Source organism: Idiotropiscis lumnitzeri, chromosome 15, assembly GCF_059441095.1.
Source record: "Idiotropiscis lumnitzeri isolate Australia: NSW breed Sydney's pygmy pipehorse chromosome 15, RoL_Ilum_1.0, whole genome shotgun sequence".
NCBI lineage: Eukaryota > Metazoa > Chordata > Actinopteri > Syngnathiformes > Syngnathidae > Idiotropiscis > Idiotropiscis lumnitzeri.
In genome coordinates, this window is record NC_142405.1 from 12493230 (window position 1) to 12516757 (window position 23528).

At 40.1% G+C, this 23528-nt stretch overlaps 1 protein-coding gene and 1 long non-coding RNA gene across 6 annotated transcripts in view; one reads left to right on the top strand and one right to left on the bottom strand.

The window, feature by feature from the left end:
- Window positions 1–23528, top strand: part of LOC148322971 (uncharacterized) — a 117871-nt gene that overhangs the window by 39214 nt on the left and 55129 nt on the right. The window contains exon 4 of one of the 2 annotated variants that reach the window (XR_015846687.1): window positions 3537–3798. The exons of the other annotated variant lie outside the window; for it this stretch is intronic. This is a non-coding gene — a long non-coding RNA (uncharacterized LOC148322971). Of the gene's footprint in view, window positions 1–3536; window positions 3799–23528 lie in introns of those variants that run through there. 2 annotated transcript variants of the gene reach the window in all.
- LOC148322972 (protein shisa-8) overlaps window positions 1–23528 on the bottom strand; it is a 65288-nt gene that overhangs the window by 22111 nt on the left and 19649 nt on the right. For all 4 annotated transcript variants that reach the window (XM_088317543.1, XM_088317544.1, XM_088317541.1 and 1 more), the window contains one exon: window positions 12581–12696. In XM_088317543.1, the coding sequence (XP_088173669.1) occupies window positions 12581–12696 (116 nt within the window). The remainder of the gene's footprint in view (window positions 1–12580; window positions 12697–23528) is intronic.

Sequence of the window (23528 nt, forward strand, 5' to 3'; positions counted from 1 at the left end):
TATGATGGTCAGTGTTGTCACTTAACTACACGCTTTGGGCCTGATTTTTGTGCCGAGTGCAAAACTAGAGCAAAGCGCAGTCTTGTGCATAGGTGGAGTTTTCGTTCTTTTAGTGTTTTGCCAGACTTTGCAGAGGTACAATTGGGCGTAATGGAGCATTTGAGCCGTTGTGGGATGGAACGTGCTGTCTCCCGGTCAAGCATGCTTCCTTTATTCTCATTCAAATCAGAGCAATGGAATCACAACATTGCTTGAAGATGTGGAAGCAGAAATAGACTTGCTGAGGTCTGAGATGCAAGATTGTCGCGCGTAAACTTTGTTTATACAATATGAGCTGCAAGATCTCCCTTGCGGATGGTCTACTCGGCCGCATAACACCTTGCACCGCATCGTGCACCTATGTGTGATTTTGCATTGGACAGGATTTTATCATTTAGATGTCATTAATCAGTTGTTGGTATCATCAAAGATTTTCTCATCTTTAAAACAAGATTTTAGGGTTTGTATTTGAGTAACAGAAAGCAATATGTCAGTGAAAGTTCTCTAAATCGTTTGTAGTGAGGAACCCAAAGGACACGATCGTTCTATTGGGACTGATTCCCGTCAGCTATATTGGCCAGCAAAAACAGATGCTCTCGTGCGTTGATGTCACACTGAGGTCGCCATCTTCAGCAATTACCATATACATTTTCAGATTGCCTTTCCCAAACACAAGTAGACAAGGTTATTAAAGGCGTATGCTTCCTTGTTAGATCTCATTCGTATTAGTTGTGAGCTCATTTAATCATGTGCTGTGAAAAGCTGGCACCTTTTATTATACTCAATACCGTTTACTCACTATAATTGGCAAATGCTTCTTGGCGTCAATATGGCAAGTAATATTTGACTGGAATCAAACTGAAATGTCACCTCACTGAAATGATCAAATTCAAGTGATTCTTTGTTCTAGTACTCCCTTTTAATCCCTTTTTAAAAGCCTTTTTTGGATAATAATGACAATATTAGGAAACTGAACATTCCATATCAAGACAAGTTTGTTGTAATCCTGAAAATATCAAGAAAAAAATAATTATTAGGGGTGCACATATATTGCACATTTATCCTCACCATCTATTGCAGGGGTGTCAAACTCATTTTTCTCGCGGGCCACATCATAGTTTTGGTTTCGCTCGGTGGGCCGTTATGACAGTGAACCCGTTAATTCATCATCATATTATTATTATTATTCCATATACACAACAGACTGATGGATAACTGGTTTTTAAAATCAGAATCCAGGAAAATGTAACGACCATTCAATTCATTTTAAAAATGTTTTAAGGTTTTTAAATTGACGACAATTTGCATTTTTGGTGAAGTCATGAAGTTGAGCATGATTTGCCTTCGTGGGCCACATAAAATGATGTGGCGGGCCGGATCTGGCCCCCGGGCCTTGAGTTTGACACCTGTGATCTATTGTATATGGTTATTGGAGTGCTCAGTTTTATTATACAGGGTTGTCTTGTCTATTTGCATCATAAAACTGATTGTGTGCATTGATGAGTGGTTGTCAATTTATTATTATTTTTTTTAACCAAGTACCACCTTAAAAAATGTGGCTTTCCTAGTGCTACTATGACAACCAACATTAAAATGCAGTTGCATAGTAGGACCAAATGTTCATCAAAAACTTGGCTAAAAATATATCTAATATTGTTGTATTCCACATTATGCATGTTTTTAAGCATTACCACGCTGCTTAAATATGATGAGTGAAAACTACTGTACTTACAAATTGATCCAATCAAAATGTATTGCACATAAAAGTTAAAAAGAAATTATACCTGGAGTAAATCAATGTCTGAAAACAAATCAAAGGATCATGATTAAAATCCTCAACAAAGTGTGTCAATAAGTTTTCACTTGTTAGTGCCAATACCGATGTTTGATGCTGGAATTAGCATTGTACAGTAAGAAATAATGATCCAATATTTTGTGCCAAGCCTATCACGTTGACATATTTTTGGAGCGTGGTGGGGATATTTCAATTTAATTAAATCACTTCGTGCCAGATCCATAATTACAAAAAAGTTGCCTTTGCTGTTGGCGGTTTTTGAGTATTCATTCCACATTCATTTTTGCATGTGGAGGATTGCAGTATAATCCTTATTTTTTTTTTTTTTTTGGAGTTCCCCTTAATGTGCTTGTCTTCCCTCCGACTTTTCCTGCAAGTCAGCACATGGGCCACCCTTGGCCTGACGCATTAAGCGAGAAGTCGTTGAGTCCTCACTGAGTGGGGTTATGGCTCATTATGGCTTGATAATGATGCCAAAATGGAGCGCTTTCCCGCCCTTTCCCTCCATAACGTTAACAGTATCAGTAGGCCTGCAGCAGTCGAGGGTAATCCTGGCATTTTTATGTATCGCCACATGCTGCCGTGCTCAGCAGCTCATATCGGTGTCCATGCACGCACGCACGCACGCACGCACACACACGCACACCGTTATATGCTCGGCCCTGACATGGATCACCTGCCTGCACGTGCAGCGCGGCAGGGACATAATTTAGCATTGCTTGTGACGCACACTATGAACCGCTCTCTTACACACAATGAAAATCCTCTTGCGCATCATACCGCTTGTATAATATACTGAAATGGGTTCACATAATATACTGTAATTTGCATTTCTCGCAATAGTTATGAGAGCGTTTCGGTAGTGTGCATGAAATCCTTTCAGTAGTGTCGGCAAAAGTGTTTCACTCGTGATTATGTATGATGGTGGAGCGTCAGGACTGGTGATGCTTTAGGAGGTGCGGTGCACAAAACCTTTTCTGCTATACACGTGCGGTATGAGAAGAGGTGCACACAAAAGTCATGTATTAAGATAGTTGATGGTGAAAGTGTCTTCTATGCTGTCATTTGTTTCCATTGAGCTTCAATTGTCCACTTTATATCACGGCTGTCAGCAGGTGTGCAGGAGGCGGCTCTGTCTATATTACATGATGCGTGTGGCCGTAGAGAGGGGTTGAGTGTCCTTGACATGAGTGAGGAAAATAGTCAGTCAAGGATCTCACATTCACACAATCTGTCATGTATTTTCACTGCACATCCAACATGTCAAACGCTGTGGATCTTGAAAATTGCGATGCTGCCTTTTTCTTCCACGTTTTACTTTTCTTTCCCTGTCTGACAAAACCCAGAAGCAGAATTGGGTTTTATGATGCGTCAACATTACCATTGCTCTTTTGATCCACCGACCATCTCAATTTGCAAACAACAGCTCATATACTGGTAGATGAAAAATCTAATCACCATATTTAATTAATAAATCTTTTGAATGGAAAAGACAGAAATGACAGTGTGCCTTTGTTTGTGTCTCATTGTGTTCTCATGAGTTTTCAAAGATCTTGCGAAAGTTAAGCTCTATAGTAAAGTATTTTTATTAATACAGGCGCCGTGTGGAAATGTCATACTTGTAAAAATAAAAATAATATACATAAACACACACAACAAACTTTTTTTTTTTTTTTTTTTTTTTACGGGATGATGTCTGAAGACGTTGGAGCACCCCGTGAGGATCCACGCAAGAAAAAATCCAACCATAGGCAGGCCGGAGCCAAGACTCAAACCCGAACCTCAGAACTGTAAGACAGGCATGTTAACCACCCTATCACTGTGCTGTTCTAACTTGTTTCAAATTAGAATTATAATCCAGTATATGTTCAATTTAACTCACTGGGCTCTATTTTCATGCAAATCCAGCACGGTGAGCAATGTAAATCATTGTCATGGTGGGTTAAAGCAGGATTTGATCATTTCGCAGCATGTAAGCCAGTATATTAAAAAAAATAACAAATAAATAAATAAAAAAAGCACGGCAGTTTGCGGCATTGTGGGTGTGAACACATTTGACTTATTTCATCACCAATCAAAATGTCTCCTATCATGCTCTTTAAATGTCTCGCATGCAAACATTTCTATGTGGAAAATGATTCATGACTGGAGGATTGAGCACTGTCTTTGTTTGGTGTGGTAACGGACAACACAAGCTGGTACCTTCATTTAAAAACTATAATAATGCTTTTAATGAATTGATGTCTGTAATGATTTCAGTTTGCCTTTGCCCTGGTCGAATTCACCAAAATAACGTTGGACTAGCAGCCTACCTTTTGTGCTGCGTGGTCACAGCAGGTGTAAGATTAGACAGATTTTCTTGCACCAGATTGTGAGATGCGCTGAGCGCATGTCAAAGATCGCACCCTCGCTACGCCAGAACGTCCATATTGGCGCGGACAAATCTGCCAAATTGGCAAACAAGTTCAATGAGCCTTGCACAAATATCAGGTCAGCATTTTTGCATGCGTCGTCTATAAAAATAGTCAATTGACTTTTGACTTTACTGCTGTACGCCATGAAGTCATTGCTTTGAGGTGCTGTCCCAATAATTACAAAAGTTGCCTTTGAAGTCCCTTTTCACACGGAGCGAGTCATCAGATCTTTTTATTGTAGCTCTGTGATCATTTCTGGCGCACCTAAGTGTTCGGCGAGAGTGAGGGATCAGACAGCTCGCTCTCCGCCAGACAATGAAGGAAAGATGAGCGAAAGAGTTTGGGAGCGACCGGGACAGAGCGATGCCAGAAAAAGCGAAAAGGACCGTAGCGAATGCCTGCAAGGGAGAAACTGAGGCAGAGGAGGAGTGACGAAGGCCTGTTAATGAGAGGGCAAAATGAAACATGAAAGAGTAGGAAAATAGAGCCAGTGATGCAGTAGAGGGTTGCAATCCTGATTTACACCTTATTTAAGCACCCATCAGCATGTTTTTTATATCCCCATTGGATTATGTGGTGCATAGCTACAGCAAGTAGGCATCACACATTCATCCAGAGTAACAAAAAGGGCAAGGAGGCCGTTAAAGTGAGTTGGGCTGTTTGTGAGCTTATAAACAAATGTTGACGCTCCAATTCTTAGATTTTAAATAGATCTGCTTTTACCCAGTGCAGTTTTCTAGGATGCCAAATAAATGTTTTGTTGGTAACCATGATCAGTTTCCTGTAGTTGCACATCTGATGTGTACAATAGTTAAGAGCGAACAGTTTCTCATGTTTCAGTTCAGCAGTATTTTTGGGATGAGTGTTACAAATCAAACTGAGGTGATGCCACAGCATCTCAAACAGGTTTTAATAATGCCTTTATTAGTCCCACAATGGGGAAATTCGAGATTCGAACCCAGGCCTCCTGGGGAGACTGGGTCCGGAACGCGGCGCCTTAGACCACTCGGCCATCCTGGCAGCCACGAGATTCGAACCCAGGCCTCCTGGGGAGACTGGGTCCGGAACGCGGCGCCTTAGACCACTCGGCCATCCTGAAGTCAGATGTGGATTTACTTTGTCGATTTATTGCATGACACACCTTCAGTTTAGCTTAAATTGAAAAATAGATGATGTTATGTTCATCTGAAAATTTGTATAAAATATGTCAATAAGTCCAGGTCCTGGGGGAGCAAAGCAATGCTTAACAATGATGTCACCTACACCATACTTCAGTTAGATGTTGGTTTGATCTGCTAGTTTTTGTTTTTTTTTGACACATTGTGTGTTCCTTCCAAACAAATCAACTTTGGGTTCTTCAGTCCACATACTAGTTTGCCTACGGAACATCCTGGCACCCGTTTCAAAACGTCAAACCTGTTGCAATATTTTTGGAACCCTATCTATGCTGTATTGCTTCTGGTACATTTCTCAACGGAGATATCTTTAGTCGACATAACCTCATACCTAACTGGGGTGCCTCCTGATTCTGATTAGCCCTTGACGGTGTCATTAGCCTAAGCTGTTCACATACTTTTTAATCCATGCACTGTGAATGTTTGCATGTGTCATAAAAACATTAAACCAGTAACTGTTTGGGCAGAATTGTTGCTCTATGTTGAGACTTGTTTAATAATCAGATCGCATTTTGTGACCAATTTATGCATAGACATTGGCAATTCCGACTGTAAATAAGAAACTTTTTGATTGGCGGGCCACAATGGGTGCTAAAATTTGGCAGAGGGGCCAGACCAGGAGCAGATGGATGGAGTGTTTTGGTAACCTCACCTCATCGGAGAAGAAAATTACATTTAATTTTAAATGAAAGTGAACAAAAGCATTACAACAATATCTATGTTTTTGAAAAATCACGGTATTTAGAAAATAAACATTAATGAGATTTATTCATTTAATTTTTTTCAAGTTCGGTGGGCCGGATTAATACGTTTGACAGGCCGCATGTGGCCCCCGAGCCATAGCTTGCTCACACCTGGTTTAGATGCTAATATCATTTAATCACAATCTTACATGGCATTTCGTGTCTTTAGTAGTCTTTTTCTTAGATGTTTTGCCAAACAAATAAAATAAAATAAAAAAAATAAATAGTGTTTGCTTTACTAGATTGCGTCAGAGCTCGTCACTGAAAGACAACCCCTATATGGAACTTTCTCCATCAGTTTATTAGCTCTGCCTCTGCAATGCAACTGTTTAGCCTCAACACATGCAAATTATCCACTTGCTCAGCAGTGCGCTGCTTAAAAATGTATGCAAACGCGTCAAAGTTGCAGATTTGTACATTTCTGCGTGCCATTAACATTTAAGCACCCTAAAGCTGTCAGCAGTAGCCCGAACGCACATTCATGGTGGCTTCTACTTGTTTGTAGTCCCATAAACAGTAGTAACCCCAGTCTCATTCTCTGTTTCAAAAGAAGCCGTCAGGACAAATTGCCGACCCACTGTAGGCTCACGCATGGCCGTATGCTTTCATGCTTGAATGAACGTCACACTCACAAACGTACATATAGAAATAATTCCCAATATATTAATGCTCGGTTTCCCTGTCATCCCTCTGTGTCTCAAGCTGTCTCTGCAGCGGGGCGTCATTGACGAGCTCACAGAGGATATAATTGGCACTGGCCCCATGTGGCACTCTGATGACACTCCATGGTATTCAAGGGCGCACAGATGTAAACAAACAAGCTGCTGCTTTAACACACAACAACCCCCCACGTCTTTTCACTTAATAGCGGCTCTGCGGGATCCCATGATACTCATTTTCTTATCACACTGATCGCTAGCTCAGTCTTTCACTGCTCGTCCATTACTCGTTCTCCTCTTTTGCTCATGTTCCACCTTTAACCTAAATCAACCCCCTTCTAACTGGGATTGTCATCAAATTGTGCACCACAAACGTTAATACGTCTTAAAGGAGGCCTTCCAGTAAAGAACTGCACCATAGGCAGGATTTTTCTGTTTTGAAAGTGCGGGAGTGCTCATGAAGCAGACCAGAGCAGCATGACGACTGAAACGACAACAGCAAGGCCATTTGCTTATTCATCTTTTGTTCTCAAAGAATTTCTCGTTCAGTTGTGCCTCATATTTCAGCATCGCCATCCCTGCCTGATAATTGTTTCACCTTTTGCAAAGAATACTCACTCAGATAGCCCCCGTATTTTTTTTTCATTTCACATTCAATTGTTTTTGTATCAACTTTGCCATGCAACCAAGCAATTTCTGTGCTTGCGCTTAAGCGTCCAAAAGTAGCAGAGATCTGCATATCCTCAGATTGTAGCAGTTGCGCTGTCCATGGTGCTGAAATCATTGCCGCAGTAAAGTTTGAATGCTCAAAAGCTCTACAACTTGGAACCCAACCAAACACTTCCTGAAAATTACGCCCATAGCTCGAACAGTTTGAAAAGTCCTCATAGTTAGCGACTTCCTCTGTCCACTTTACCACTTTTTACATCGTGTTACCTCTCTTTCTGACATTTACATAACTCATTGACCTCACACGATCGTTGCTCTCTATCAGTCAAAAGAATTGCGTGCACTTGTGAAACCCTTGTCTGTGATGTGTTCAGGTGACGCATGCAGTTTGTTTGTAAGTATACATGCAACCATCTGCAAATGGTATGGGGGCGTGTAAAAATGCGAGAGCAGGTGTGTGTGTCTCTGTGCATGTGTGTGTGTGTGCGTGTGCGTGTGGAACAGGGTGGCTGTCCTCAGGGCAGCTCTCCCCACTAGAAGAGAGTGGGGCAGCAGCTGACCAGCTGTCCCCCTCGCAGCTAGCAGCATGTTGGCTCTTCTATCTGCCGTCTCTTTGCTTGTCTCTCTTCACCTCTCCGGTTTGACCCTCTCTTTAAACCACTTTTTTTTTTGGATAACTACATCAGCTCTGTCCTCTTTTACCAACGGTAACATAACATGACCTATTTCTTTCCCCGCTTTCTTCTTCCCACCCCCCGCCCTGTTCTCTCTCGCAAACATTCCTCAAATTTTACATCCTGCAGGTTTCATCCCTCCCTTCATCTCTTAAGCAGTATCAAAAATATCTCAGCCTCAAAATGAGCTCAGGAGAGCAGGGGAGGGAGGGAAAGTGGATGCTGAGAGGATTTGGCTCCAGCCTTCAAAACTTGAGGGAAAAAAACATGTTCTGCTTGTGTTCATCAGATACTTCCTGTGACTTGTGGAGCCTTTACCTGGTGCAGGCCGTGAGCTGAAATCATCCGATGTGATAGTTAAAAAGATCTTTTCTGCTTTAAGGCTGATGGCGAGGATTATTCCTTTTACGTCAAATGGGCCAAATTCACCCGTCAATATTTTGGTGATAGTCATGTCAAGATGCCAACAAAACATCAAAAGCAGAATGGGAAGATTTGCATTAGTCACAGCAGTTCATGGTGTCTCTAGATATGAGCGATCCGACATACAATTATTTTTCTTTTTTAGATGAAAGCTTGATACAGTTTGGACTCTTAAGTGACAGGTATTTAAAAAGATAGATAATATGACAGTACATTACAAAGGCATAGATTCTTTATCCTCTCTGAAAACCTTTTTCTCTATATATATTTCTACATGTCTATATATAGCTCTTTTTTTCATTTGGAAAATTATATTAGCTTACATTTTAAACGTTATCATTTTGTTTTGGGGACATCTTTGAATGAATAACTATTTAAAAACCACCCCTTAAAAATAAGACATGGCCACGCCCCCTCTCCTCCCTCCATGTCCTTGTCAGGTTCGGTCGCCGGTCGGCGTTGGTAGGCGAGGAGGAGGTGGACCCAGAGGTGCGAGGAAGCAGGGAAAAGGGTAAACTAAAGGGAATTTATTAAATTAATCAAATGAGGACAAACAACATGGCGTGGACAAACAAACGTGGCAGGGTGCAAAATGACTAAGACGAACTAAACGTGACTAAACTGAACAAAAGCCGAGGAACAAGACAGTGACAAAAAACCAGGGACATGAGAGGGAGCGAGAGCAAGAACATGGCCGTGAAGGAGATCAGGGAGCGGTCGTGACAGTCCAAACGGAGTAATGTTCCGACAATGAGTTGTTGGGATGAGATGTTTTTATAGTTCAGTCATTAGGAGTGCGGATGGGCATCAGGTGTGTGAGCTGACGGGGAACAGGTGCATGGCTGGTGAGGGCGAGGTGCTGAGGGGAAACGCCCCTACTCAGCAGATCAAAACAATAACAAGTGCACATGGCCGGGAGGTGAAGAAAACAATAACAAAACCGCATGATCATGAAAACAATAACAAAACCCCGGTCTTGTCCGACGCGGATCATGACAGTCCTGGTGGGGTTCACGCCAGGGAGCATTCACAATTTGTCCATTCAAAGTCCTTTTGCTGTCTTTATTGAATTATTGCTACTTTATGTTAAAAACCTTAATGTTTCTATCATATGCTCAAAGAGCAGGAGACAAATCCAAAGACAACAGAATAATGTCTGCATATTTGTACTCTAATACTCATGTCAGTGCATATGTTGCTTGCTGCTTGGAATTAAAAAGTCAGAATAGATTGCTTTGACTAATTTGGAAACAAATTGCACTCCACGGACAAATTGAGGGACCGTGATGTGCTCGAAAACCGGAAAACGATGCGAATAAGCAGAAGTATAAAGCCTGCACTATGGCACTTTTTTTTTTTAAATTAGAGTCAGAAAAATAAATAGTCGTGATTTATTTTGACCGAAAATGTGCCAACTTAATTTGCTCCATGACGCGCTGTCATGTGCACAATGTGTGGAAGCAACAAACACTCTGATATGCAGCGTTAGTCACACTGTTTGTTGCTCTGAATTACCTACATTTGATTGCATTTAATTATTTGCAGCACCTCAAGACCACGCCCACATCCTACCGCGAGTGTATCATCTTGTCTAATGATTATTTCAGAACTCACGGTTATGTGAGTAATAATCAATATACGACCATGTGATCATCATTGAATATTTGAATCCCTTTTACCTCGATTTATCTCAAACTCTGCCCTCCGCCGTACTAATGGACTGTGTGGGCCCCTGTCTCGCTTTCACCCCCCACCTCTTTGGCCTGGAGGATTTAAATTAGTTTAATTAAGAGGTAATTATGCGTAGACAGCTGACACAGCATGATCTCGAAGGCTTCATCCGCTGCGATCACTGTCATCATTGTGTACTTCCACTACTGCTGCCAACAAGCTTCCATTCTTCCAGTGGTTTAACATGAGCAGTTAAAAAAAAAAAAAAAAACTAAAAAAAAAATAGAGCGCACATCGTGCTCAACCAACCTGCTTTGAAGTTGCTGAGGAAGAGAAAGCGAATGCTTAAAATTTGTGAGTGGAAAGAGCTTCAGAAATCCTGAAATGCTAAACCCACTGTGAATGTTTTTGGTGGTATAATTATCCACGTAAATCTTCTTGACCCATTGAATAAACAAACAAGACAATATGCAGCCTATGCTGTCCTAATTGGAAAATGCACAGCGCTAAACATTTTTTACCAGATAATGATGTTATGGAAGTAAAGTACTATCCAACAAATTGGTGCGAGAAGGCAGGGGGAGTTAAGACGGTAGAATTTAATAGCAGAGGAAGAAAGAAAAGAGGCGCAAGATAGAAGAGTGCTAATAAGCACAGCATGGGGTGAAAATGAGGCCAAAATGTGTTTATAGGCATGGTGGGAAGATGAAAGTAACGTTAGTCTTTTTTTTTTTTCTTCTTCTATTGTCTGTGTCGTGTGTAAATATTGCCCATGTGTTTGTGATCATGCAAAGTAGGAAAATAAGAGCGCAATAATTTATAGATAAATCGACGTTTCCAGGTTCTGTATAAATCATTTTCCGTGCATTGATATTTGATGATGTAATTCTCTTCTGGGAGTCTTGTGATGCTCTTTGATTTGGCTTTGCGGCACATACCATACATCAATGAACAGCATTACATGCATGCCGGGCAACAAATGGTTCATCTTCTAATGCGTTTGATAATGAGGGCAGATGTGACGCAGCCGGGACCTTTTGTCCTTTAAATAAACATGCCACCAGTCATCACAAATGAGTCCTCAGGAAATATACTTCATTTCTGTCGCTGTGTGTGTGTGTGTGTGTGAGCGCATGTGCTGTCAAAAAGTGTATTAACCCGCCCCCCAAAAAAACAGATGGGTCACTCAGCATTCACTCTGTGGGTTGGGAACTGGAACGAGGCTAATTACATCTTGATTAAATATAACCTGTCTAGTGGTCTTAATGTGCGCGTGATGACGAAGCAGACAAAAACAAGTCATCACAAAAACAACACATACTGCTGCCTTTAACTCATTGATATTCACTCTCATTAAAGTCACCTGTACTAGTTGTTTAGCAATTGTGGTGTCACTCTGTGTTGAAACTTGAACATGAATTCATTCTAATTCATCGTAAATATAAAATTGCTCTTTCATCTGGCTTGGATCAGAAAGCACTCAAAATTACAGAGCATTTCCCACAAAATGAGGACATATTGTGGTGAGGGGTTACTCATTTTTCTGATATTTTGAGAATTTAAGAGCAGTTACAGATTGGTTCTGATAAGCTTCAAATCAGTTCATATTATATTAAAATAACAGACAAAGTGGGGACAGAATCATTTCCTATAATGAAGAAATTGGATCATTATCTTCCTCGTACATGAGTCAGGAAAAAAAAATCTTTGGACTTCTACTTACTGTAAGCACAGCATGTGAGTACATTTGCCACCACTGTTTTTTTTTGTTTTTTTTTACTGCTCTCTAGTACTAGTAGTCTCTCAGCTTTCTCATCCAGTTTGTGTCAGAACAGCAAACAAATGGCGACTTTAAACTGCGCTTAACTTTGATAATGGCTGACAAAAGCATTACTGCTTTGTCTGCTCATTTCTCATCACTTCCAGTGTATATTCTTCTTGTGCTCTTATAACCCCTTTTGAGGCTGCTTGTTATTTCTGATTATGTGTCACCCAATAAAAGTCACATGAAACCAAAGGGAAGCCAAAGTGCGCCGAGTTAAAGCGGCAGTCGAGACGAGTGGGCCTGCATAGAACATATTCTTGTAAAGGAAATTTTTGAATTGACGTTCCCTTTAATCTTTCCAAGCTTGCTGAGCTGATGTCTTGTTGGTCATATTCCATTTTGTAAGTTTATCTTGAGTTCTAGTACTTGCGTGTGTGTCGTTACACCACTCTGTCCCATTCTCCTCATATCTGACACCAAACTAATAATAATGAGCAAAAATGGCCACCTCTGTCTTGTCAGTTTGTGGGTGAGCTTTAGTGTGAGGACTGACCGTTGTTGGAGCGTAACGCCCTGGCCGAGATGCCGTTGGTCCCTATAGGGTGGTGTATTCCGGTTCCATCCACAACTCCCGCCTCGCCTGGCTGCTTCAGCAGCTCTGTCAAAGTCCTGAGGAGGAGAAAAATATGAAGAACATTACATAAAACAAAGAGGGGGGGGGGGGGGACAAAAAGTCACAATTCCTCTAGAGGCTAAAAAATCTTAGCACAGAGAACTTGAGGCTTAAATGGTAAAGGAAGACACTTGCAATGTCGATATCATTAGGAAAATCCTCTATAGCTTTATCTAAACAGCTTTTATATAAGCTGCCCAGTGTTCATCTCCATAAACCTACAGACGCTTAACAGAAAGCTCTTCGGAGTTATCGTCGAAAAAAGTGAAACGGAAGATGAAAAGGAATGCGTTTGTGGATGTTTGCCAACGGGAATGTCGAACAATGAGCTTCCCCTCTTGCCATCTTTTGTTGTTTCAGCCCTTTGAACAAGTTTAGATGTGGATGCCTCAAAAGAAAAACATTTGGTAAGAAGAATCTCTAACCTGCACCGCCAGTTAAAAGCTGTTTTGTAACAGACAGTTCTATTTTAACAAACATAAATGCCTCATTTGTCGAGTGTGCGCCATCCTGGGGCAGTATTTTATAAATAAGCAGAAATTAATTCACCTGTGTGCTTCCTTCAGAGTATTGCGTGTCTATTAAGTTGAGTGAACCAACTCCTGTGGACGACTGCGTTCTAACCTTCAATAATTCTTTTTTTACATTCTTTACAGAATTATTTTGCTCAACAGTATTTGGATGCATTTCAAGGCTAAAAAAATCTCAACTGAAAGTCGCTTGCAATCGCCCCAATCGCCTTGCGCCACTATTAAAAGTTCTGCACGACCCTGTTAAAAAAACAACTTTAAAAAAAAAAACAAATCATCCCCTGAAATCCTGCCTGTGGTTATGCAAGCCCTAAACATGAGCAACGGCGGCGGCTAAATGCTGCCACAACAGTGCGACCTCTAATAGGTAGCCTCGCTCTCACGCCATGACGCTTTTCTACACACGCACACCTGCGGCATGTGATTCAATGCGCAGAGTGCAGAGAACTGTGCAAGCAGGGCCGATAGGAAAAATAATACACTTTTAATGAGATTTTCCTGATTTTATTAAATACATGGAGGGCTACACAGGCTTACGTGACATAAGTTATGTCATATATTTCCACGCAATAGTTGGTGATGCTTGCCTAAAGGGGAAGTCAACTAAAACATTTTCTTGACAAGAATTTGTTCTTTGCAGGTCCACTTGTCTAAACGTGGCATTCTGATTAATATTGCGTTTGTGGAATATGAGTTAGGGTGTGAAAGCCTCCCCTTTTTAGCCAGCTCATGAGACATATGTCAACTTAAAAATACATTACAGTTGCTCCGGACTCAGATAACGACCAATCATGGCTCAGCTTCAGAAAACAGGTGTGTTGTGGTAAAACTGATTTTATTGTTAAGAATCCTTTGAGGTTGACTTCCGCTTTGAAAGTACTTTGACTGTAAAAAGTTATTATTTTGGTAGTGTACATTTAAAAAAAAAAAAAAGTTATTTTCTTGCTTAAGGTAATATATTGCCCTTATTATTTTCTTTTTTTCTAGTTGTACATTGAAGTTGCATGACATTTGTAAAGTTGGCAACACTAAAATATTTGTATAATGCTAAATTCAGATTACAATGTTATCCTGAAGCATTTTTGTATTTATTCACGCATCCAAAAAGTAGAATGGATGAAATAGAAACTTATTTTACGCACCTTCTTCGCATCAATAATAATAAAGTAGTTGGTCCTAACTGCAGATTAAAAAATGCTATTCCAATATTGGTTTGTAATTACTGGTAACTGGTGTAAGGAGCAGCGTTACACTGCGCATTTTTCACAAAAATGGATTTGTTGCCCAAGTCATATTTAATTGTTTCTAGAAAACGAGAAAGAAAATTCAACAAACAAAAAGACTTCAGTTGCCTGGAGTCAAGCATAGAGGATTGCCGTTGACCTGGGGGACAGAGAATGTCTGTATACAAAAAGAAGCAGCACACCTTTTTGCAAGCCCATGGGTATTTTGTATTGATATTGTGACAGGAAGTAAAAAATTACTTGGATGATTATGCTATTAGGCTTGCAAAATATATCCTAATTAAATAAAAGCAGCCCACGACTACTCTAGGGTCAGTACACAGCAACCAGCTCAGTTTTTTTTTTTGGGTGCGTGACCCCGCCCCTACTGATTATTTGACATTTGACAGTAAATATGAGCAAATGACCATGTTTGTTATTATTTTTCTTAGTTGTAAATGAGGGCCGTGAGTGACATCTCCTCCTTGAAGAGTGCAGCCATGAAGAACATCATGCAGCCGCGCTCGCGCTGTCGTCTCACTTGCCCTCGCATTGGCTCGCCGATTCTCTTTCATCTCGTTAATATCTGTCCACTTCCATCGCATTCCTTCGTCTCTCTTCCTTTTTTTTTTCCCCCCCGGCACTCATTTTCCATGGTAATAAAGGGAGCTCTGAGCCACTTTCCCTCGCTCTCCCCTTCCCACTCCCCATGTTTTCATCCCCTTCAGGATGCTTAAAAGCGCTTGTTGTTCCCTATCTGCGTCCCAGGAAAGATCTTCTCTTTCCTCCTCTAATCTTGTCTGTCTTATTGTCTCAGCGTTCCACTTCCGACGTCAGCCAAACAACCCCCCCACCCCGCCACCGCCCCCCCCCTTCCTGTTGTTGTTTCCCATGCTTCATTTTCATTGCTGGTGTATCACTTCCATACCTGTCTGACTTTTTCCATCTTGTCATCTGATTCTGTCGGTTCTGGTCTGTCCCAGAAGTGTCTGGACTATCACTCAGCTTTTGGCCAAGTTTTAAAGGCATGTTCCTTCTGTCAGTGTAGTTTACCCGAATTACTCTCGGCTATTCTGGCTGTACTTTTGAAAGAAGAGATAGTGATTAACAGACCTAAGTTCAAAAGTTTTAACCCGTCATTAGTCATTGCAGTCATTTTGACTTGAAGTAAAAAAAAAATAAATGAAAAATTGTTAAATACAATACAACAATATCCTAGGTGTGCAAAAAATTTCTTTTGTTCCTTTTAATCCTTCATATTTTTGTATATCCACAACTTATGTAAATTGTCTTTTACAGCAAAATCTCCCACAAACTTTCACCTGATGAGTGTAATGTCAGGTTAGCGGTCACTGCGACCTTCTCACGTGCAGTAGATAAGTGATGGATGGATATCGGCACTGTAAATGACACGCAGTATTTTTAAACACAAATTTTTGGGACAATGTGTCCCAATTCATTTGATTGATTTTTCTCCTGCTGCGGCGACCACGACTCAGTCTTTCTGCCCATATGGCGCTTGAATAAACATTCCTCCATGGCTGCTGTTGATGGGTTTCCTTCTCCTTTGCATTTAGAAAATTTACTCATGAAATTGCATCAATATCCTGTAGCTCTCTAAGCTTTAATAAAACTTTTTGTCTGTCAAAGTAGGGAAGACCTTTGCACAAATTACCATAATGATCCTCCGCCATTCTGACAATGTTATTAACAACATATTAATCCATTGATCAACATGGCACTCACATACACAGATTGCAATCAACAAACAACTCAAGTCATTATGCTAAACTAAATAATTCTTCTCAAAACCCACCAAATTATTGTTTGCAACATTATAAAATATATATTAACATATTTCAACGAGATTAGCCTCTAATAAGCATCCAAATACTTTTAACCCTCACTAGTTTCTATTTTCCCCACCATCTTTGTGAGGGGACATTTCAAGAAATAATTGACAAAAGGAAAAAAAACACATGGCAGGCATATTCTGGATAAAAGATAAGGCACGGGAACAAGGAAAATACACTTTTGTGACTACTTTATTTTAGATACTTGGGATGAGCATTATTAATTAATAGATTACTTAAAGGGGAAGTCAACCCCAATATTTGCAATAAAATGTTCTATGTGCCATGGATAGTGCAAAGATGGCTTTCTGATTAATATTTGTGGAATATGAGTTAAGCAGTAAAATTCACCTTTTTTTAGCCATGTCAGGGGCGGCCATTGTGTCACTTCTATCAATTGAAAATGACAGCACAGTTACTCGGGTAACGAACAATCACATCCCACCTGCCATGATTGGTCGTTAGCTGAGCCCCGAGCAACTGTGATGTGATTTTCATTCGAAAGAAGTGACAAAATGGGCACCCCCTGAGATGGCTAAAAAAAAAAGATGGGTTTTGCTGCGTGACTCATATTCCACAAACGTAATATAAATCAGAATTCCTTGTTTCGGCCCATGGGCCCGCATTGAACATCTTCTTGTAAAGAAAATTTGGGGGTTGACTTTCCCTTTAATATTTCGGCCAATCATTTGAGGCATAATGGAGAGCGCTAAAGGTACATGACAAGATGATGTTGATCAACAACACAATCCCGCGCTTAGGCACATTGCTTTCAGGGAGCATGATTCTGCGCAATAAAACCCTGACATCGAAAATGTAAGTTAACATTCGGGGAGAGATTCTCTCAAGCCAATAAAAACACATTTTAAAGAGTGAGAATGTTATATACACACATACACTTATGTGCTCGTTCTACAGACAGCCGTGATTATTTCAGCACTTTGATTGCAAGAAAGGCGACGGACTGATAACTGCCCTGATATTACAGTTGACAGTTTGATACTTCGTAGCACTTGATTATAACATGAAAGACTAAAACGTATTCCGCTTCAATGTCAAACAGATCTCAGCAGTAGAGCAAGATGAGCGCCAAAGGAACCTTCCAATCACATTTTAATGTGTATGATGTTTGAGATGAATGTCATTGCGGTACCAATTGGCGATTGAAGCCATTTGTTGAAGGTTGGCAGTTAACAAGGTCTGATGGAGCTGAATGTTGGCGGCAAGGGTTTTGGGGGGGGGGGGGGGGGTTGCGTGCAAAGGACTATGAATCTAATCTGCCTTTTAATTAGAATAATTAGATGTTCAGCCGACCATTTTTTGTGCAGGGGAAGAAAGTGGATGTGAGGAGTCTAATTTAGCTCATGGATACCCAGAAATAGATATCGAGCAAAGGTTAACTAAGCGTTGAAAAAGGCTACAGTTGTCTTTAAGGCCTGCAGAAGCTTCACGTTCTGAATACAAGTTGGACCTTTTGCCCACGTGTGTACAGTAGTCTGTCAAACTGGAATTCTTGTGTGATTGGCTTTTCGGTCCAAATAGATTTAATATCGTGAAACTGTCACAGGGATGTCGTTTGAGTGTTGCATTAATAAAATCACTTTGAATAAAAAATTTCAATAGAAAATCAGCATTTGTATTGTTTGTAAAAAATTAAATGTTGGCCCTCGGCTTTGTTCAAGTTTTACTTTTCGGCCCACTGTGTATTTGAGTTTACCACCCCTGGTGTAAACTCTTGCCCCACCGTATACATTTCCAGGAATCATATTTAATTATGTCAGGAGTGCTTAAAGTTTTCGTTGAATTAGACCACACATGGCACCAAACAAAAAATAGTTCCCAACAATATTTGTTTGCCACAGTGTAGTGACCCAACTAAACACTTAGCTTGCTTATTGTTGTTGTGACGTGACCAACAACTTGCATGATTAATTCATTCACCCGCATTGCCTTCTCTCTTTTGAGAGAAAAGGCAACCACACTTGAGTTTGTAAAATCGCATATAAGGGAGGGTGAAGGAGTCAACCACTGTGAAAACAAACTGCTGCAGCGGTGCAAGTTGCGCATGATCACAAGATAGTGCTGGCTTGTTGTGTAACTAAATATGCTCCCCTCTTCTGAATTGCCAAAGATGCTAAAAATAAAGTGAGAAAACCACCCCCTGGTCATTGAATAAGGCATTCACTATTGTGTACACACACACACACACACACACACACACCAGTTCCTAGGGGGCGTATAATATAACACAGCATTTTGGAGCTGAATCACTCCTCACTGTCACAGCAGGTTAGCGTGGAGTAAACACCACCCACAGATCATTCCAAGGGCCGCTAATCCAACGTGGACGGAAACATGGAGGCAGATACACTGCTGCTTTTATGGACAACAGCGGACTCGCTCTAAAGACCGACACAATCTGTTCCGGGAGAAAACTACAATTCCCAGAGGAAATCATTGAATGATCCATTCCTGCGTCAAAGTGTTAAAAGTTACATTTGAACAATCTAAATAGTGGATCTATTTTGTTTTGCGTATATAACCGTTCAGGTTGGCGGATGAGATGGAGCCCAACCGCGCAGACTTTGCATGAAAGGCAGACGACACCCTGGTTTGGCCACTCAGTGACTCCTAACGACCATACAAATGTAAAAACAAGATAATCATGGTTGATATTACAGCCATTATAAAAAGAAAAATCATCAATGATTTCAAAGGTTTAATGCGAAAGTGATCCCTGATCCTCATACAAATTAACATTCCAAATTTTCTTTACAATTACAAAATCCTCAATTTTGTCCTACCAGCGTATGTTCTATTAAATGACAACAAAGCCTTTGTTTTATAAAACGCGGATATTTTTTTTTTCCCATATTTACCATGAACATTCATCAACTTCTTTTCTTTAGATTTTGTGGCAGGCTTTAATAGAAAGGCGTCAGTGAAGCAACCACAAATGTGTAACATGAAGAATAGTAACCCAATACGGTGATTATGTGATCATTGATATAGTTAGAAAAAGGCCGACGTTATAAAAACATCAACAAACATGCTCTTGAGACACATACAAAAAAAATGTAAAAGTCCTTTTTCCAATCCAGTAAACTTTTAGGTGATACAATGACGATTTAATGTAGTTTATAAAAAAACTGCAATATAAGCCAAGTATATTTTTGCAGTAGATGTTCATTAAGTCATCTTAATGTCCGGCATATAGTGATGTATTTTCGTGTTGATATTTTGTCCCAAAGCCGCCTTTTATTAACAAATTCCTGTGCAGTCCACCTACTTATTCTCTATATTGGTCAATCAGAAGCCCCACTATTGGGTTAATTGTTAATTGACATATCAATACAATATTCAGGGCTTGTTTATCTGTCATTTCAATGAGTGTTTTCTAGGTTTACCGAAGCTGCTTGGAAAATCTCAAATGCGAATAACTTGGATTTTTGTGTGTTAAGCTTTCTTTTTAAAGCATTCGATTGTCAAATAATTGGAGCTGGCGTTCATATTTGTAAACAATATGCAACCTTTAGAATAAAGTCCAAGGCAACCACCACCGCGGTGAGAAGGAAAACCACACTCATATCTTTATTTAGTTACGCCAACATTGCACACACAATGTCAGTTTGACAAAAATAGGCTAAATGAACACTCATCATTTCCGAGGGTCTGATATTCTACTCTATGGGGGCAAACATTTTTTTTTTTTTTTAGCACACGCAAAAAATGTGCACACAGCAGACACAGTGGTGCTATGGCTGCCAGATAGTGCTCCCTTGTAGGCTTGGTATAGAGCCTGGATCTGTCTCCCACCCTGCTCTATTCCTATTAGAGCTGACAGCTGCCAAATAATGTCCCTTGGCATGGCTGAGCGGCCGCCATGCCAGGGCCTGTTTGTGCTCATGCACTGTCTCTGAGCCACTTACATGACACGAGAGAAGAGATTCAAAAAACGGCATTCCTTTGGGAATGGAGCGTTGACCTAAAATTAAAAAAAGCACGTTCACCTGCTAATAGTTTGAACAAAAATCCATGAAAGTAAAAGTGCGGTGCTGAATTTGCCAACATTCCTTTTTTTGTGTCCTACAAGTGTACAAATAATTTAAACACAATCTGTATACTGGGTGTGACTTGTATTTTGGTTTGCTTATGTTGTAGCTTGTGTAATATTTGAAGAACTGTAAATTATAATCTAATTTCTTGCAATTGTACACCATGAACTACAAGCATATATTAATAGATGAATGCATCTCTAATCGGACAATCAGAAGTGAGCGTTAGCTCTTGAATTGGATCTCATTAACAATGGTGTCAATATCACATATTTGACTTTTTTTTTTTAGAGAGTTTAATCCATGTTTTTTTTTTTTTCATGGATGCATCTTGTTGTGACAAAATGGCAAAAAGAAGCCAGCATGCTGCAGGCTCAGTGAACCAGTTGCTGGCAGGCTTTCAGTGCTGAGAAGGCGGTGTTGGTAACGATGATGTCACAGAAAAATACCATATGTCACATTCTGAGTCACTGCCCCCACTCATTATTTTTAGGGTTTGGGACTATTTTAGAAATGACAAAAAGCACTCGCAAACATTCATTTTGCTCAAGGGATTTGTTCTCAAACATGCAGCGGCGTGACGCACGCACAGCCCACGCATGAATTTGCCTACACGTACACACAAACACAATCTTAGACACGCGCAACACGCACCTACACGCGCACACATTTGTCGGCAGGAATACATTCACATTGCCAGGCCTTTGACATTACTCATGGTAATCAATAATGCTGTGATCATGCTGCTATACGCCATCATCCATCACTATACACTATTATATTGATCTCTTTTATCAGCTCTGCATTACTGTCTTAACTGCTGAAATAACTCACCCATAAGCCCGCATACATATTGTCGGATGGCAAATGTCATTGCACAATGCCCTTATATATTATTTGTCTCCAATTAGAGTTTGCCCTGTCACGAGCCCCTGCACTCGAGCAAAGCCCATTAAAATAAATGTAAGTCTTTCTCCCAATGTAGTTCATTCTAGCAGCGGACCTGCTTTAAGCACCGATGTTGTCTGGAAAATGTGTCAGGATCAGGAGTTTATTGTTAAATGTGAAATTTACTGACTTGTAAAATTTAATTAGTGGCCAGTAAAGTATTGTGTTTTTTTAAAATGGTAATTATGGGAACCAAGTGTTTATTTGAAGGAGTCGTTTATTCAAGAGAGTAGGGATGTGCAATTAATTGAAATTCAATTCAGTGATTACGAAATTCACAAAATCGTAAAAAACGATTATATGCAGTGTATATTATTATACATAACATTGTCAAAATAGTACTAATTTTACAATGTCTAACACTATAATGCGTATACTTGAGTTCAAAATGTGAGCGTTCTCTTTAAATTGTTTGTTTTAATGTTGCAACAGTTCAGTGGCAACTTCTAAGTGCATAGCAAGTAAAATCCAATGTACTGTTTCTTTATACAGGGAAACCACACTTGAATTTATACATTTGCACCTTTTTAAAAAAAAAAATTAAAAATCTAATTAAATTGATTTGTTTGAATACGGTTTCCATTTATGCATTACATTTCTGTTTTTCTCCCTGAAAATAATTGTTTGAATAATTGTGATTTCAATTATTGCTAAAATAATTGTGATATATCTTTTTTATATATGAAGGAGGGACATTTTTATGCAGAAGTGTCTTGCTGTAACTTGACATGCCGTTGATTGGTTTGCACAAATGTGTTCTTTCGCATTACAATGGAGATGGAATTTATAACGGCCACGGATTAGAAAATTATATGCATGAGCAGTATACTTTTATTCGCTAGTCCTTGCTTGAGGTGTGGCTCTATGCAAAGTACACTACATGTTGAATATGGTAGTAGTACTAGGTTGTAAGTATTGAAAATATAGGTTTAAATTGAATATTTTGTTCAATAGGAGAGCCGAAGATGCAATGAAATAATTATTAAATGGAACAATACTAGTCACTGGAGTTTTACTGCTGCGGAAATGCTGGTTTTATTTTGTGTTTTGTGCGTACCAGCAATAGAAAAAAAACAACAACAAAAAGTTGGAATACAAAAGCTGCATACATTTTTTTTTTTTTACGTCGTTAATAATGTCAAGAGGTATTCATTTAACAATATGCTTGTTGTGATTGTACTTTGCACTGCGTCATTGTAAACTCTCATTCATTGGAAATCCCAAACAAAGATTGTGACTTTCACCGAGTGAATCAATTTGGGTCCATGCACCTCCATTTCTTTCCCTGTCATGACATTTAACACATAACTGTAATATCTAGAAGCAGATTCTCACCCTGCAAAGACAAAGAAAAAAAATCGCAGCTTCTCACAAGTGAGGGTCAACATCTCAAGCGTCCATCGTTCTGACGTGACTTTTGAAAAGATCAATTCTCCCTTTCATCCCATTTATGAATGCTCATGCTTGGCCCTCCTGCACAGGCTCTACATGTCATGTAAAATGCATCAAAGTCAGGGCCACAGTGATAAATTAGTAGCCCCGCTTCACTCTGTCATCGATGCATTGTGGGGGACACTGGATCGTGAAATGCAGTTAAGTGACCTTGGATTACAACCCCAGGCACGGATGCGTGTGACCCGCATGAGTTATTCACCCAAGCCACACTTTTTAAATGAAGGTGAGACAAAGAAGTGGAAAAGGATACATGTGACATCAGACCGTTATTATTCTGTTGCGTTTTGGATGCTTGAGAGAAGGGATATGGCAGTCTCCCAGATTGCTTCTATTTGTGGTTGATGGGATGCAGCCGGTTAGCAGGCAATGTGAACTAAAAATGAACTTAGAAGCAGCTTAGACAGCTTTCCCTTAGTGTTTGATTTCTGCTTTAAAACAATGTATGTCACTTGTTGTCATAAGTGTCTTCATCAAATCAAATCCCAAGTATTGCCCTTATTGTTCTGCGGTTGCCACAGTTTAAAAAAAATACTGGATACTGTGCAATGTGGTGAAACTGAGAGCAACCTCACAACGCAGAGCAGTCCAAATGACTCAGCAGCCAACCTGCGTTTAACTCATAGCCCACATTCACACATGCACACATATTGCCTTCACGGTGCGTTTACCTCAAAGTTCTGCAAAGGCGTGAGAGAGACAACAACAAATAGAAGTTTGTCCCAGGGTACGCACACGCGCGTGCACACGTACACTAAGGAGTGTCG